General features: G+C 34.1%; 1 protein-coding gene across 1 annotated transcript; it reads right to left on the reverse strand.

The window, feature by feature from the left end:
• Window positions 1-2,430: 2,430 nt before the first annotated feature.
• On the reverse strand, window positions 2,431-15,252 carry LOC107639195 (villin-4). Its single transcript, XM_088483093.1, has 24 exons — window positions 14,716-15,252; window positions 13,009-13,120; window positions 12,739-12,838; window positions 11,821-11,889; window positions 10,653-10,889; window positions 10,354-10,531; window positions 10,142-10,274; window positions 9,198-9,360; window positions 8,951-9,098; window positions 8,720-8,820; window positions 7,938-8,093; window positions 7,331-7,399; window positions 7,163-7,231; window positions 6,917-7,054; window positions 6,654-6,782; window positions 6,119-6,266; window positions 5,990-6,000; window positions 5,442-5,582; window positions 5,068-5,193; window positions 4,917-4,982; window positions 3,564-3,897; window positions 3,231-3,445; window positions 2,956-3,119; window positions 2,431-2,843 (listed from the first exon to the last, which is right to left on the reverse strand). The coding sequence occupies exons 2-23, from the start codon at window positions 13,062-13,064 to the stop codon at window positions 3,006-3,008; spliced, it is 2,901 nt and encodes a 966-aa protein (XP_088339219.1). The 5' UTR covers window positions 13,065-13,120; window positions 14,716-15,252; the 3' UTR covers window positions 2,431-2,843; window positions 2,956-3,005.
• Window positions 15,253-17,695: the final 2,443 nt, after the last annotated feature.

The following is a 17,695-nucleotide window of genomic DNA, read 5'->3' on the forward strand; positions in this document are numbered from 1 at the left end:
ATTTTACATAATCAAAGTGTAATCACAATTTCTGCGCACCACCTGCAATCTGTCAGATTGATAGCAGAAGCACAGGACAGAGTGGTGTGGAGATTTGGCAAAGGGCATTGATTCTACTAACTCATTTATACAGGTTTTACAAGAAGAGACATTGGCGGATTATATAATTAGATACAGGTTCACAAATGATATTTTGAAAGGACTAGTGTCGTCTCGAGTCAAGCTATTTATCTGGTTTGTTATAGTAGGCCGCGTCAATACTAAGGACCGATTGAGTAGATTGGAAATTATTGACTAGGGAGATAATGTGCGTGTTCTATGTAGAAAGGATGGTGAAACTGCTTAACACTTATTTGTTACTTGTGAATTTTCTTGGCAGGTGTGGTGTTCTTGGATTACTGATATTGGACGCATGTGGACTATCTCAAGAACCATAACAGACCATTTCAAGAGTTGGAGGGCTATGCCTTTGAGAAAAGAAATGTGCATGAATTAGTTAGTTGGGTTCTTCTCTATTATATGAAATATTTGACTACACAGAAATGATGTTATATTTTAGAATAAGACGATAAATTTAGTGGATTGTGTCACTAGGTCATTTTGTTGTTCTAGAGAATGGTGTGGTAGTATCTCATGTTATTGATGGCTATGCTGGAGATACCATAGAAATTGATTCTCTAATTTTTTTTTCCTCTCAATTTTTTTGTAAAGTATGATTTTTCATCATTCAACATCTTTTCTCACATATTTTCTCTTGGTCTCACTTAAAGAGTGTATAGTAAAAGATCACACTTTACAAAAAAATTGAGAGAATCCATTTTTGGAGATGACATATGAGTTGTTCTGTTTGTATTTTTTTATTTTTTCCTGTTTTTTTTGTCCGATGTCGGTTGTGTGCTCCATTTAGTGTGTTGAGCTTTCTCCTTAAAAAAAAGTGCAGATAGGATTAGAGTTTAAAAAATTTTAACCTGCAGATAGAGTACAATTAAATTTTAAAGAAAATTTTAAACTTACAAATAAAATTAGAATGAAGTCTAATTTTACTCTACTCTGCTTTACTTATTGACAGCCCTAATATACCCAAACGTAAATAAGGTAGCTCATGGTTTAGCCAAATTGACTTCTTCCCCTGCCCAATATTTTAGAGCTATATTACTAGTTAATAATAATAATAATAATAATAATAATAATAATAATAATAATAATAATAATAATAATCTATTTTGGTCCTCAAAGAATTTTGGACTAGACACTTTAGTCTTCAACTAAAATTAATTACTCGATTGATCCCTAACAATTAATTTCGTCAGTCACATAGGTCCTTTGTTCCTCAACTCTAACGGAGAACAAAATTGTCCCTAACAACTCTAACGGGGGACAAAATGACCCTTGACCCTCTGTTTAAAACAATATTGTTCTTTCCCAATTTCCATAAGATCTCGCATAACGCTAACATTCATACTCTGCTTCTTCACCTTTATAGTTTTCTTCTCCATCTTTTTCTTCCTCCTCTTCAGTTCCAAGATCAAGCCATGGTGTAACTGCTATGCGTGTCGCACCTACCTCAACATGTCATGAACCATACACTTCTCAAATCTCTGTGACTGGTACACTCACCTCCTCCGCACTTCACCTACTAGAAGCATCCACCTCCATGTTCTCAATAACAGCATCAGCTCCAACCCCGACAACGTCCACCATATCCTCAAGACCAAGTTCCACAACTACTAATAATAATGGCTACAAGGAACTTGAATCCTAAAGGTGAGACATCGGATAGAGCTTGAATCAAGTTATGCGAAAGAGATGAACCGGTGGTATTAAAAGCCATGCCTCCGTTTAATTGATCCGAAGGTACTAATACCAACTCAATAGATCCTCTCAATTGTTAAAAAAATTTAGTGTAAAATGTGATATCTAACTCTTTATTTCTCTCTCTTTCATATTTATTATTGATCCCACTTATAAAATTAATGATGTAAAATCACACTTTATTCCCTCAATTGTTAAAAAAATTGAAAAGATCCATTCCCAAACAACCCCCCCCCCTCTTTTTTTTTTTTCTCTTCCCTTCCCCTTTTTTTTAAAATTTCCGGGCATGCAATCAATCACCATCATTTTAATTTCAATTTTCTTAATATATCCAACAACATGATAATTAAGACAAACACAAGTGGCACACTTGCGCACGGGTCCAAACTAGCTATTTAAATGCAACAATAGATTAATAGCTCAATCCAATGACATAATTCTATATGCTTCCCAGTTTCCAAGAAATCCAAAAAGACAGGAAGGGAATTTTGGTCAAGTTACCATCGTGTGAACTTTTGCTGTGTTTATGTCTACAGTTGTAACTTGCAAGTATTAAATGGTCTCTGGCTGACCCTCTTGTTACATTCGATGGCGAGCTTGCTTGCAAATTGCCACACAGAAGAAGAAAGAATCACACTTTATTTCCAAAACAAAAGTTTGACTGGTTTTTACACTCTGCTGTACACACTTAATCCTCAATATCAATACAACCTAGGTAGACCGCATTTGCAAACCCAATTGCTTTGCCAAAACAATATAAATTAAAAAATAAGATGGAAACTAAAATGAAACCCTCAAAGAGAAAAAATAATAAATAAATAAAGGCAAGCTCACAAACAACCTTTGACCTATAAAATTAATACCAAACAACTAACTCAACAAGAAATAACCCTAAACATTCAAACCGATGCAAGGAAAAATAGAGGTGAAAAATCTCTAGTTTCTCTTCATGAAAAGTTTCTTGGGAGCAGAAGCAGCTAAGCTAAAAAAACACTGATGCTGTCCCTTTCACTTCCACGTTCTGTTCCTCACTGCAAAAGAGAAAAGCCCAACTGAGCTGTAAAACTAGACACCGAAAGAAGTTTATACATGAAATTTGTGGCCGTAACAAGATGGAAACATAATAACCGAAGTTCAATCTACCTGCAACCAGACCCATAGACAGTTGACAGAAGGCAAAATGAACTTGTGAATCAGAATAACTGAACAGCCATTTTAAGTTTGTTCTGTTTCCATTTGGGCAACTTGTAAAATGCATCCTTTGTCATCCCAAATTTCTCTTTGAACTCCGCAGATGATAGGTAAGTCTATGTACATCAAGATCAAAAGAAATTAGAACCAAAATAAAATATATGCTGCAATTCCAAAAGAGAGGAGGACAAACAAAAATGAGGCCATATTTAGATTGCCCATCGTACCTCACGTTTAGTTACATCAATGTCTGTTACAGGATCCGTAGATGTTATCTTGAGGCGTTCATATGGGTATATCAAGAGGCCTTCTTCATCTTCAGCTTCATCCTCTTTAGCATCTTCTTTTATGGATAGGGATTCCACTTTATTGGTCACAGAATTCTCTTTCTCCTTGTCCTTGTCATTTGCCTCGGGATTTGATTTGTTGGTAGAAAGGCTCACTACACATAACCCAGAGAACAGAAAGCATATTGGATTAAAGCAAATTTCAATACACAATGCAGAAGTATAGAACTCAGAGAAGAGAAGGGATGCCCAATCATTTATTCAATTGCTTACCTTTAACTGACCTAGGTATCATACTTTCTCGTGCTGAAGGTGGTTGTTCAAAACTAGAGCTAAGAGCAGCTATGGCAGCAGATTTTGGTGCTGCTTTTGCAGAATCTGGCGTGACAGATTTCGGATACAGTTTTCGAACTACTGGCGGTGGAGTTGAGAGATTCCTGGCATTAGGGTTCTCAAAATTAGCTGCAAGTGCATTAAAAGCTGGAGACCTGCCCCTCACACGAACTCGATCAGGACTAACAGACATGCTGCGGGAAGAACGCTGAGTTTTATCAGGCACACTACTAGACCTTCCCCCATAAGATGCAGGTGTTCTCCGCTTGGGTTTCTGGTAATGTGTGAAACATTAAGCAACCAGACACAATAACCGAGTATGCAAACAGGATTTATGAAGACAAGTGTATTATCCTTCCAGGGTAGTATGGTGAGAATTAAGTGAATTAGAATGATCTGAACTAGTCAGTTGAAGTCCAAACATGTATGGCCTATATCCACATAATATAATTAGATCTAACACCGCAAATGTCCATATTAACCCCCTATTATTTATAAGCAGCAGGAACACATCAATGAATTCGATAATAATATACTACTACTTTTAACCAAAGAACTTGCAGCAAAATAGGCACCGGCAGAAGGTCCTAAAGTTGGGCAAAATGGTCATGATCTTATGGGGAAGGCTTGATACTCCAATAAGTCAATTTTCCTCCACCTTACCTGGGCACTTGCGGCACACAGTCAATCAGACTGTCTATTTGCATTCAATAGTAATAATGTTCTTAGGTTGTAGCCAAATGGCAATTACAAAAGTCACTCCAAAACAAGACAACCCCCCTGCCCAAAAGAAAAAAAAAAGAGAGAAAAAGAAAACCAAACCGTCCCCACCCAAAACAAAAAATATGGAGACTATTCTGCCAATAAATTTTATTTTTCAGCTGACCTAAATTAATTATAGTATTTGGAAAGCAGTTTACAAGTTTCTTGAAGCTACAATACAAGAGGAGACAATAGCAAAAGAAATTTGTTTCCATTATGTCATTTATTTTCTCTTTTGGCTTTTCAGTTGCTATGCTTCAGTAATAGATTTATTTATATAAGATGCATTTAAAACTTTATACAGCCTAAATTAGTTGCCGTAATTATCAATCGTTACTTAAAATCTCTATGCAATATTTACCTATATTAATTTACAGAAAATAAAAAATAAAAAAGAAGAAAAATGCATAAGAAAAATCGCTTGCAGCAGCAGTGTCACATTCTTTAAACTGCTAAGGACAAAGAACCAATGAAAATTTGACTCAACCAAGTTTGATTGCATATAGAAGACAAGAAAAGGATATGCCTTACATCCAGAGGTGGAGCACCTCCATTTTTCACTATTGTAAGCTTCCTCTGAAATGAATTTCCCAGCATCTACAAGGTAAGAAAAGGAAAGGACAATAGTCAGAATTTAAAAACCGTTTTAAGTCATATTAGGTAATTGCATTGAGAAACTTACTGCAGATTTTCCAGAATCCCATTTAAAGAAGCGAGTGAAGAACGGTGGCTCACTCCCTTCATTGATAACATATACTGGAGCCACATGAGATAACTTCTCCAGGAGAAAGTCGTGCTCAAGAAATTTCTGTTCAATTTAAAAGGATGAGTTAGCAAATCCACAACTGTATTTAGAAACAAGAACAGATATCAAATGTTAAAAGACAACGAAAATACATAAGTTGAAATTTAAGAGGTTTCTACTAATATAGGGGATATCAAAGGATTTATATCAATATTAAGATAGCTTAAAGGAGATAATGAAGTCCACAAAATACTAGCCACTACCTAAAACTATTATAGTTTGGCATCTAGAAACAGCAGGACTAGTTATACCTCACCAATTGTCAGAGCCTGCATTCTACTCTTCGGATCAACCTGCTGGCCAACCCAGACAAAGATTTCCGAGTGACAATCCAAAATGAAAATGTCTTCTGTCATCAAATCATCCTGGGAAAAGTTGTACACCTCTGTCACCTGAAAATAAAGCTTCAGATTAATGCACTGCCACAGAAATAAATCCGATTAACAGCATTGCACAAAAGCAGGAGCAAATTAACCCTTAAGATTTCATGAATGTTATCTATTTATACAAATTCAGGTATAAAAAAAGTGATGTGACAAAATGACAACAATTTCAGCATTTTCACCCAAAATCCTTAAAGGAAACTGCAATGGCAAGAACAACCTTGCAGTGATTAATCATGCTCTCTAACAAACTAAGATTTCTTTATATAGAAAGAAATAAAACACGTTATAAACAGGTTTTTTATTTTTTTATTTTTTAAAAAAGACTACTTTATTATCTCTTCATACTTCGATCTCCTTCAATTACAAAATCATGCAAGGTGATTAAAGATAATAAGTTCCGCAGTTGTGCTCACCTTCAAATTTCCTGCACATTGTTCAGACAAGCAGAAAAGGAAAACCATTCCAAATAAGTCAGCTGTCTGTCTGCGACGGAGGGAGAGTATAAGATAAATCTTTCTAGCATGCTTGGAAATAAGCATTACCTTTTGAGAAGTTGCAAGAAAACAAGTGAGGATCACTTTCAGCCTCCCTAGTGATCTTTTGGCTGGGATATTCTGATTTTCCTCCTAACAATTCCCAAAATTGTTCAGATTCTGTACCTTCCCTTTGTGGTTTGGATTGTAAATTTGGCTGCAGGAAGTTGCCATCAAATGAAATGAGAACCATAATACTGAGAAACTTCAGTAAACAAGTAAACAGAAATATTAAATAGTAGGCTCTTGAAACATTTATAAGTATAAATTATAATAAGTAATTCGGTCGATGTAACAAAATCTGCATCCAAACCCTTTGAGCTTAAAGCATCAACAGTGCATAGGTTCATCCTACTTGTAGTTAGGTTCAACTTCTACTCAAGTATGCTTAAACAATTGTGCAAAGGCTTATACTTCCATATCTAACACAAATAAATGTTTGGATCAAAAGCATCAACTATGCATATCCCACCCTACCTTACCTGAAATTGAACAGTTTCTTGAAAAAATAGTGCAACAAGTATTAAATACACAAGTATCAAACCTTTATCAAATCCAGCATCCTCTCAACAAGTTCCTGGTCTGTTGCAGTTGTAGCACTTCCAGACCATGTAAAGACAGCAGGCCCATTATGAAGTATGTAACAATAAGAGGAATTCAAGGAGGATGCAACCTAGATGACAGAACAGTTTCAAAATAGGATCACATAGAGTTTGTACATCTAGAAGTAGGGGTGTTGCACAATACATGCGAATAGAAATACGGTCAATAGTTCATTACAAAGAGAAATTAGACAATATGACATACTGAGTCAACTTGTATAGCTTGCATGTTGTCTGGTCCAGAGCCCTGGATGCGGAATAGTGCAACACCATCCTCTTTATATGTCTCATCTTGAATTTCTTTTTCTGCAACGTGAGTCTTGTATCCATCACTAAGTCCACCCTAATATTTGAGAATAAAAATTCAGTAAGAGCTTAAAAAGAAAAAAACATTAGTCTACTTATAATATATTACAAGTGCTTATCCCAACAATGTTAGTATCCCACAAACCTTCAAAACAATTAATGTTTGTAGTATAGTATGAAATTGAATGGGTTCATTGCCTTCATATATACGTGCCTGCAATCAATTACAATGCAACATATCAATACTGAGGCAAGAAATGAGCAGAAATAAAATATCAACAAAGCGGAAAAATACGATTTCAAGAAAAATTACCTGGGATGCCAGGAACTTCATTGACTCAACCATTTTGCTAGCCAAGGAATTTGCTGAAGCTCTATCTTCCTATTTTCAACCAAAAGAACTTGTAAATAGTGCAGCCAATAGATTCACAATACTCCTCCAAACAAAAACAACTCAAAACTGAAACAAATTCAGTCACGCATTCGTTTTTAGCATTGTCTCCCAAAACAGCCCCCAGTGCTTCATAATAAATAGGGCCACCATAGGCTAAAACATGTTCAATTAATTTGCAAGTCCCTATACCAATGGAATTTTTAAATAGGTCCCTTTCCAGGATTAACTTCCCTAAGTTTAAGTAATTTACATCTCTGACATTTCCCTGTAGTTTAAGAAGTAGGTGCCACCACAGTTTCTAAAGTTCAAAGAGTCCCTAAACCCTCCCTGCTTGAAAAATATATAAAAACTATCGGAACTATTTAAAATTTTCTCAAAAGAATAAAAGCAACACTCTCCTTAATCTAATCACATATACATTGTTCAGCTCCAAATGAATATTGAGGCCAGATTATTTGTTTATGTTTTCATATTAAACAAACACATAAGTGGGAGTAGAAGAAGAATTAAACACCAAATCTTTCACCTCAACACTATTCTTTCCAATCCATGTCCCTATAAGACAATCTTCTTTATCTTCTCCAGGGTATGTATACTGAAAGATGTAGCAATCCCCACTATAAAATTTTGACTGATCAGAGGCTTGAAGAAGGATCTTTTCCTGACCATTCACACGCCAAACCTGTGTATTAAGGGTAAATCCAATGTTAAATGCAGAGCCAAAAGAGTAAACCAATCCACTAATACAGGGAAAGTACAAAATAGAGCACACATTTGAATTCTCAAGCGATACCCATTATCAAATATCAGCAAAGCAATACAAGAACAGCTAATATATCAATCGCAACCATGCATATAAATCGAAAGTTGGAAACAAATTTCACCCCGATATCTGAAGTTGTTACTTTAACTCCAATTTAAATTAAAAAAGAATCAATTAAATCTTGAAATTCAAGTGAAAATGATATTCATGATAATTAAAATGAAAACCATTTATGTAGGAAAGGTAGTGCTGAACATTCTATATGAGATGTCCCTACTTGTAAGTTCATTTCTTGTACAAGATATTAAGCAGCCATTGAATATGATACAACATAACATTTATGTATAACACACTTATGTACTACAACACTATTACATTCAGCTTCCCATTATTGTCAACAGTAGGATCTAAGACCCTTAAGATTACAGTAGCAGAAGATTCTCTTATTAGAAGAAAAACAAAAAGACTCATAGAAGTGACATCAATAGAAGTTATGTCAAGGAATATCTGTATTAATGGATAATTCATAAAAACTGCTAGAGTACCTGCAAATGTCCTGTGCAATCAATGTAAGGTTGAGGTTCTTCCTTTACTGTATCAGCTTTCAAGAGACCCTGGACATTCACTCCTTGACGTTTTAGAAGTGCTAAATAAAGTCACAAACAAGGGGGAAGATGGACAATAAAATTACAAAGTGATCAGTAATGCTGATAACAAAAATCATTGCTAGGAAAATTTGTTCAGATCACAATACACCCATAAAAATTACCGCTTACCTGCTACCTTGCCACGTCCATCTTCAGAAACGGTTACATCAGTGATCTGAGGCCAAGAATCAAACTTGGATCTGAACATTACTGTTTCAAATCCTTCAATTATACGAATTATTTGAGGTTTCAATTTATCAGTGCCACTGACTAAATCCTGTTTGTTGGTCAATAGCAAGACAACAATGATTAGAAGTATAACAAACTGTTAACGTACTATACTGATTAAGATTAAGAAAAGAAGATGAGGTGTTACATCTGCTACTCCACTTGCACTTTTCCTTTCATCAAGGGAGGTGTTTCTTCCCATCCAGACAAACACCTCCAATCCACAGTCCAGAATATAGCATTTATTCGTATCCAGTAATTCTCTTTTCAAAGAATCAGTTTCAACAAGTTCTGCCTGTCCTTTTTCAACACTGCAAAACCAGAGCATTATAGAATTCAACAATTTAGCATGAAACATTATTTTTATCAATGTGTCATCCATGCTACTTTCAAGTTCTGAGTGTTGTTCATTAATATGATTTTAGGCCAAAATAATCATTAATATGTAACAGTACTTCATTGATAAGCACTGTAACTTTTACTTATGAAGGAGGGTAAAAAACCTAGGTGAATCATAGTTTTCACCCTCCTAACTTGGGCCATGTGCAGATTAAAAGGTTAAAAAGAAGTAAATAATCTCGAAACTTTACACTATTAACATAAAAATAAAAAAAAATAATAAGTAAAAAAAAAACTTTCATCAAGCAAAACATTAGTGGCAATGTAATGTGACTTACATGTGACCCCATCAAAACATGTTTTAACATTGAATAATCCATATTTAACAAAAGCTAACAAGGTTTTTCCTCTTAGCTGACCCAGCTTTTCAATTGAACTTTTTATTTCCTTATACTTTATTATCGCATTAAAGGAGTTTAAGACATATTCTAATGGTATCTCATTCACTTCCACTAATTTTTAACAGTTTGCTTGACATAAAGTGCTTTGAACTCAGAAGTGTGAAGTTGGGGGATGCCCAAACATCTAAATCCAACACGACACTATGTTAAATGGTGTTAGGAGCAATTTCCCCCACAAGACAATAGGCAAAAGAGGAAGATAAGAAAGCGAGTTTAGAACATTAATGAATTTCATGAAATATACTCGCAGTGCAAAAACAGACAAACACAGAAACAAAAACTATAATATTACCAAAGCAGCTTTGGTGGGCGAGAATCAGCAGGCTTTTCATCTTCGCCAACAGTTTTGCGAGGAAGAGGAGCAAATCCCCCAAAGAAACCCCAGAATTCTCCAGTTTCAGGATCAGCCATCAATTTTCCATCCTCTGCATGGATGTTTAAGCATGTTCAATTCAAGATGCACAGTAATCACTTTTACAAGTTAAAACATATTTGTTCACTTACCAATAGCAGCTACCTCACATTTTCCCTCATGGTAGGTATCCTTAATATACTGTACAACTTCCAAAGCTTTAGCCCTTTCTTGAATAGATGAATTGGAACCATTAAATTGGAAGATTTTTGACTCCGTATCAAGAACAAAAATATCATCATGGTTGAGTGAAGATCGAGCAAATGGAACCTATAACCAGAACAAATGCATACTTAACAAGTAGCAAAAAAGTTTATGCAGGTGTCTACTGTGTTCAATAATGGTAAACAAGACTCAATCCTCAATGGCAAAGAAATAATGACAAACTTGCCTCTTTGACATGTACAACATGTTTCCCTCTGCATACAAACAATCGTGTCTTGTGTTTCTCTGCCTCAGGATGTTTGAAACCAGAAGCAACTCCACCTTCTAGCGGTATAATACATGGTTTGAAATAAGACAGGAACTTTTCAGTTTCATGGCCCTGTACTTCACGATATTGAACAGCTCGTCCTCCAAGAGCTGCATCTAGCTCAACTGTCTTGATGGCTGCAGCACCAGCTTCATCCTGTTATAAAATGTTATAATCATTTGGTTGGCGGAGCTTCTCTAGGACAATGGAGGGGCCATGGCTCCCCCAAATATTTTATAAGAACATGACTTGTATGTAGACAAAAAGTGAAATTAGTTCAATTGGTTAGCATTATATTCTTATAGCCACAAACACAATGACCCGTGTTCAACTCTCATATTTACCATTCATTCAACATATTTTTATTTTAAACTTAACATGCATGTTGGACTAATAATGGGCAATTGTTGAAATGGGCTTGATAACTTAACAAACTCATATTTGATACTAACACAATCTCATTATTACCCACTATTTTCATACAACTACAAACTTATTTATTTAGTTTTTTTTTATGTAAGTTAGTGCTATTTTAGATTTTATTGGTCTTTAAATTTTTTTTACATTAGACAAAATATAAAAAAAATTAAATAAATATTAGTTTAATTGTATTTGTATAAACTAATAGAGAATTTGCAAGTCTTTAATAAATTGGATAACCTTTTATATATTGAATTTAGTATTTACTTTATATTTTATTAGTTTTTTAATTGAATTTTTTCTAAAAAAATATATTCAATAAATATTATAACTTTTAATATTTATTGTTCTAAGTTCTAACTATAATTTTTTTTTTTACATATTTCACGGCTTATAATATTCTAATTTTTTTATAATTATAACTTTTTTTATTTATTTCTTGTAATACTAGTAACAAACTTAAAATTAGTTAATATAAATATTATATAATTTAATTTTAAAAATTTTTGCCCACCCCCCCCCCCCAAAAAAAAAATAATAATAATAATAATTTCGTTCAAGGTCCGCCACTGATTTGGTGGTAGCAGCACTTTCAACTAATGTTAAAATGGTGAAAAACCATGTTAAAAGGAAGGGGAAAAAAATACACAAGCACACACAAACATACCTGACTGGTGTCTTTACCAAGCCAGTAATGGATATCATGCCGGAGAGCACCACTTTTTGACGAAGTTGTCTGCACGAAAAGGAAAATAAGAATATCTTGACATAATTTAAAGAGCTTCGTATATTTGGAGTGTAAACAAGCAACTCAAACAGGAAAAAGAAAAAGAAATGGAAAGTAAGAAAGAAAGGGAAGAAAAAAGATGATGATGATGAGAAACAAGTTACAACATAAACAATTACAGCCAAAAATAAAAAGGAAAACAAGAATAATGCAAATTTACCAAAAAGAAGTGCTAAGGGGCCAGCAAGTTTTGTGATTTGTAGCCATCAATAGCCATCATTAGTGTTTTTAATGGTGTGAGATTACATCTAATGGTATGGAGTTACTCACTTTTCTTTTGCTGGTTAAGTGCTGGCCAAATTTTAATAAAAGTACTAGCCCCCCAGACTTTTTCTTTACGAAAATAAGGTCATTAAGAACAGACCAAGATTTGAACATAACAACATTGAATCATCTTTCTATTTGAAAAAAAAAAAAGAAGCTCATGGAAAAGAAGCCAATGAAGCCATTCAGCTAAACTAATGCTATTTATGATTAAGACATTATAGCACGTTTTGCGATAACACTGCTTTCATTTAATCTGAGGACGAATTCTATCAAAATAAAAATGTACAGAGGTTCCATAAGAGGAACATTTTCTGAAGTTAAGTGTGCATGCACACATAACACACCAATACTATAATTTTTTGTCATGCTGGGGCATTTTAAATTACAATCTCCATCTCTATGTAGTACAATAATACACGAAGAGGAAAAAACTTTTGAAAAACGAAAATTAGAAAAAGCTTCCCGCTACAACAGATAGCAACATCAGGGTAGCACTGTATGAATAAAGAATCATTAACAGATATTGCTTACCTTTAAGATCACATAGGAGTCCCCAGTGAAAAACTTCCCAAAAGAGGACTTGGGGACAGGAACTGGATTAAAATTCTCAATACGCCATACTTCGAGTCCACTGTATATGGTTAAGGACAATAATGCAGAAGCAATAGAAAGACACCAAAGCATGAAACTAATTTGTGAATAGAACAAGACCAAACGAAGTAGCAACCTTCAACAGGTTTTCTAAAAAAGAAAGTGTGATATATTGTTAACAACACAATAAGCTAACTAGATGCAGGATACGCCTTTTGTCCAGCCCCCTGGAAAGCTGGATCCACATCTCTCATTGAAACGGCCATATTGTTGTTCTACCCTTTGCTCCTCCAAAACCTAGCTTAAATATAACACAAATTCCCTGGAATGAAATAATGGTTAAATAGAGAAGTGAGATCAAAGTGTAAATTTGCTGAAGACGACATAACAGCAAGAGAAACAGAGAAATATAAATGCTTCCACTAAGTGTTCGGACTAGGAAATTTGGGTCAGAAATGACTATGTCAGCATAGAGAAATTTAACTGGATATTATAGAAGGTTAGCATATTGACAGCTCTTTGCTAAATTTGCCAGGGATAAGCAAGAAAAAATCATAAACCACAAGCCTAGCCAGAGTAGGGCAGCTATTATAATGCAATTACATGAGCTCATGTTTCCTGAGAATCAGTTAAGTTCAGTATTGACTTAATTTTTTTCTGGTTTTGTTCAGATCTTCAATTTAATAAGAATCTTCAGATACATCCCAGCCAATGTTAATAGTCACATGCTAAAAATAAACGCCAAAATATCCTTCACCAACACTCATATAACCTCTTCACCTTCGAAGATATCTTTTATCACGCAGCATTGGGAATTAGAAGTGCAATAAAGACTTTGTTGCCTATATTGATGTTCCATATGTAAGAATTAAGACAGATTAATTCCAATGGAGAAAAGGAAGACATTCTTAAGCAGGCTTAGCAACTACAGATCACTTGTAGCTCACAAGCATCAAATACACAGAATGAGTTGCATTTTCTCTAAAGCATATATGCCTTGCCATTGAAGTTGGGTGGCTTAAACCAAAACCAAAATTACATATTTGAATCTCTTCTCTTGTCAGCTTCTCCCCTTTGGGTATCTACTATAGCTAAGTATTATGGTATCCAACATTTGCACTAAGTTTAAGCTGTGTGATGCTAGTAAATAAAGAAAATGCCACAATCACACACACTTCCACGGAAGAGCATGCAATAATTGCCTTACAATGCACTTAGCAGAATTTCACTAATATAATTGGAATTGAGTTGCCAACTTGGGGGAACCCAATAGGTAGCAATTCTACTAGTCTAGGAAATATGCCTAATAACATCAAATAAGACAAAAATAAAAAAAGAATGCAAGTTTCAAAAACATTTAAAATCATATCATTGACTGATCCAAGAGTAAACTAGCTACATAGGTGAAAACAAATTGCGCCCGCTTCACACTTGTGAAACTTCGCATAGACAAGTGAAAACAAGCACAAATCACCATAACTCTCCGCCGGGATTACACAGCCCAATGCATACATAAGCAATCAAATGAACATATATTGCAGATATATACATGAATCTAAGCAAGTGACACGTACGCAAGTACACTACAAATACAGACACAACAAAAAGCCACAACACTCGATCTTGGAAACTCAACATGCAACAAACACCAAAAACACTAGCTGCATTCTCCAATGCTTCCGAACTTCAACAACAGACACATCGCTTTCCACAAAAAATTACTCGAATTTCAGCATCAAAAGCCGAAAAAAATTGCACTGTTCAGCTCAAGTCAATCGAAATTCAAACACACAACAGACCAATCGGAGAAACGGATCAAAATCCAATCCTAGTCAATAAAAGTCGACGCAACTATAAATAAAAATTAAAATAAACAAAATAAGATCAATAAAAAACAAGGATTGAAGGTCTTCATACCTGGAAAGAAGCAACGACGGCAGCAATCAATTTCCGTCTGTATCGGAATCAGCAAAACAAATTTTTTTACCAAAAAAAAATCCGAGAAACGAAGAACAAAAAAGCAACCTCGAGCTGCAAAAATAGCGGAATCGAAATTCACAACAATAAAGGAATTGAAATCGGAATGAGTAGGTAGCAGTAGATCCAATCAGAGTGAGAGAAACTGCAAATTTTCTTGTTTCTGGGAGCAGAAATTGGGAGGAAGGAAAACAGAAAGAAAAAAAAAAGGCGGAAAAGTGAAGAGAGAAAGAAAATAAGAGAGGAAAAGGTAAAGTGGGGGCTGTCTAAAGAAGAAGGAGGAAGGGGAAGAAAATAAAGGTGAACCAGGAAGAATGAATTTGTATAGAGAGAGAACCAAAAAAAATGGAATAAGAAAACGAGAGTGAAGTGAAGTTGTGAGGTGAGGTGAGAGAAAGTGTGAGAAAAGGAGAGAGAGAAAGGGAGGGAATGATGAAATGCCAGGCGTGCTTATCACTAACGGGCACCCCACACAACAGCACATACATGAACTGTAAATAAAACTCTTCTTTCATTTTTTTTTTTTTCCGTCTTTTCCTTCTCATGAATAAATATATCCGAATAAATATATTTTTTGGGATGGAATTCCTTTTTGTTGTATTTATATTTATATTTTTATTTTTTATATATTATTTTGCTTCCTCATGAGTCGTCAACACATGCAAGTTGGATTGCTTGCGTAAGGTGGGCCAATTATAGTTTTCTAGAAGTTACTGAGTGGTAATTTGACTGTGAATTTGTGGTAAGTGCAGTTGCATAAAATTCCTATTAACAGGAGTACAACGTATGCCATTGTTAATGTGGTTGCAATTAATTGTTACCGAGTAAAATATTTTTTTTCAAATTTTTTAATTTTAATTTTAATTTAGTCTCTAATATTTTAAATATTTTATTTTAATTTTAAAAATTTTTAAATATTTTATTTTAATTTTAAAAAATTTTTAAATAAATTTAATATTATTTTACTATTAAATTTGACACAAAATTTTTAATTTTTAATATTTTAAATATTTTATTTTAATTTTAACAAAATTTTAAACGAATTTAATATTATTTTATTTTAAATTTGATATAAATAATTTATATATTTAATTTTAATATATAAATAAAATCGTCAAATACCACTTTTTATCAACACATATATAAATTTTTGAGGCTATATTAGTTCTTTATTTATTTATTTATTTATTTTTGCACAAATAACATCATTGCGAGAAACTACTATAATTACCCAAATTTATTGATTAGGATAGTGTGTTTACTATTGGCACATAGACGTGTGCTTTCTATGATGATGAAGATAAGAAAATTTGAGAAAAATTTTACATCTATGTAATTTTTTCATCCAAACTATCTAAGTAACTTTAATCAGATGCGCATCTCCAACTTCCTTACGTATTTGTTATACACATTTCATATAAAGTAAACTTTGTTCTCTTCTTCTTCTTCTTCTTCTTCAACCTAATAAAATTCGTCGTTCTCTTTTGTTCGCATTTTTCTTCTCTGCTCGCATTTTTCATTATTGATCTGTATTGAATTCAACGTAATAAGCTCCGTCGTTCTTCTTCTTCTTCGCTTTCTTTTTCGATCTACACTTCTGAATGAAAATAATGAATGATTCAACTTCAAATCAATTGAATGAGGTTATTACATTGAGACAGCTAAGAAATGATTACTGCATGCTATTATAATAATCTTAAACACTGAATAAAGCAAAAGAAGACCACCGAACCGAAAAATATTCATTTGGTAAATCAAAATCACAAAAGCCACCGAACCGAACAATGTTTATGTGGTGAATAAATGGTGATCAACTTTCAATCAACAAGAATAGTATTTCTCCTCCTATTCGTCCTCCTCCTTCTTCTTTCAAATTCGCGCACATAGGTTCTTCTTCTGCTTCTTCTTCTTCTTCTTCCTCTCCTTCTTCTTTCGTTATAATCATCACTAACAACACCAACGGTTAAGTGGAGTTGCTCATTTTGATTCACTTTATTGTTAATGTATTCAGTTGAGTCCTTGTGCATGCAGAAATATTTTTCTTACTGATTGAATGTTTATCACGTTTTATTCAGCACATGATTAGTGTTTGGTTCAGTGGTGTTGGTCATTTCGATTCACCTTATTGTTATGTGTTCAGTTGACTTCTTTTGCATGGAAAATGCTATTCTTGATGATTGAATGTTTATGACGTTTTATTCAGCACATGAATGTTGCTCGTTTCAGTGGAGTTGCTCATTTTGATTTACTTGATTGTTAGTGTGTTCAATTGAGTCCTTGTGCATGTACAAATATTTTTTTTGTGATTAAATGTTTATGACGTTTTATTCAGCACATGAATGATATTCGGTTAAGTGGAGTTGGCCATTTTGGTTCATTTCTGTTCTACACAATTTAAAACTCTTCTTCTTCACCTTCTACTGCTTCTTCACCAGGGAGAGAAAGAGGAAAAGAAAAAAAAAATATAGCAGTAATAACAACAAAAGAATGAAGATAAGGAGAAAACACGTGTAGAAGAAGGCGAAAAAGAAGGAGGAGAATGATGAGAAGAAGGAAGGCAAATCTCTGTTGCTGTTTTCGTTCGTTTCTGGTTGTTCCTTGCCAAATCTTCTCGCGATTCTTCTCCAGTAGTGGTTTTCGCATAGAACGTGACTGAAGTTTGAGTGATTTTGAGAGAGATTCGAAGAGAATGAGCGGTTTTGTGTTGAGGAAGAAGTATCGTTTTTTCATAATGAACGTGAAGTAACGAAGGGTTTTCGAACGCGTATTTTTACTCATCATTAATGTACGTGACTCTATTTAAACTTGAGCTAACTTGGTTACATGATTACATGGATGTGTAACGTGCCCGAAGAAATATATTGTCCAAATACCAAAATTCTTTCACAAAAAAAGAATAATAAGATGGTACATATCTAAG

The sequence above is a fragment of the Arachis ipaensis genome, chromosome B4 (assembly GCF_059453495.1).
Source record: "Arachis ipaensis isolate K30076 ecotype BB chromosome B4, ASM5945349v1, whole genome shotgun sequence".
NCBI lineage: Eukaryota > Viridiplantae > Streptophyta > Magnoliopsida > Fabales > Fabaceae > Arachis > Arachis ipaensis.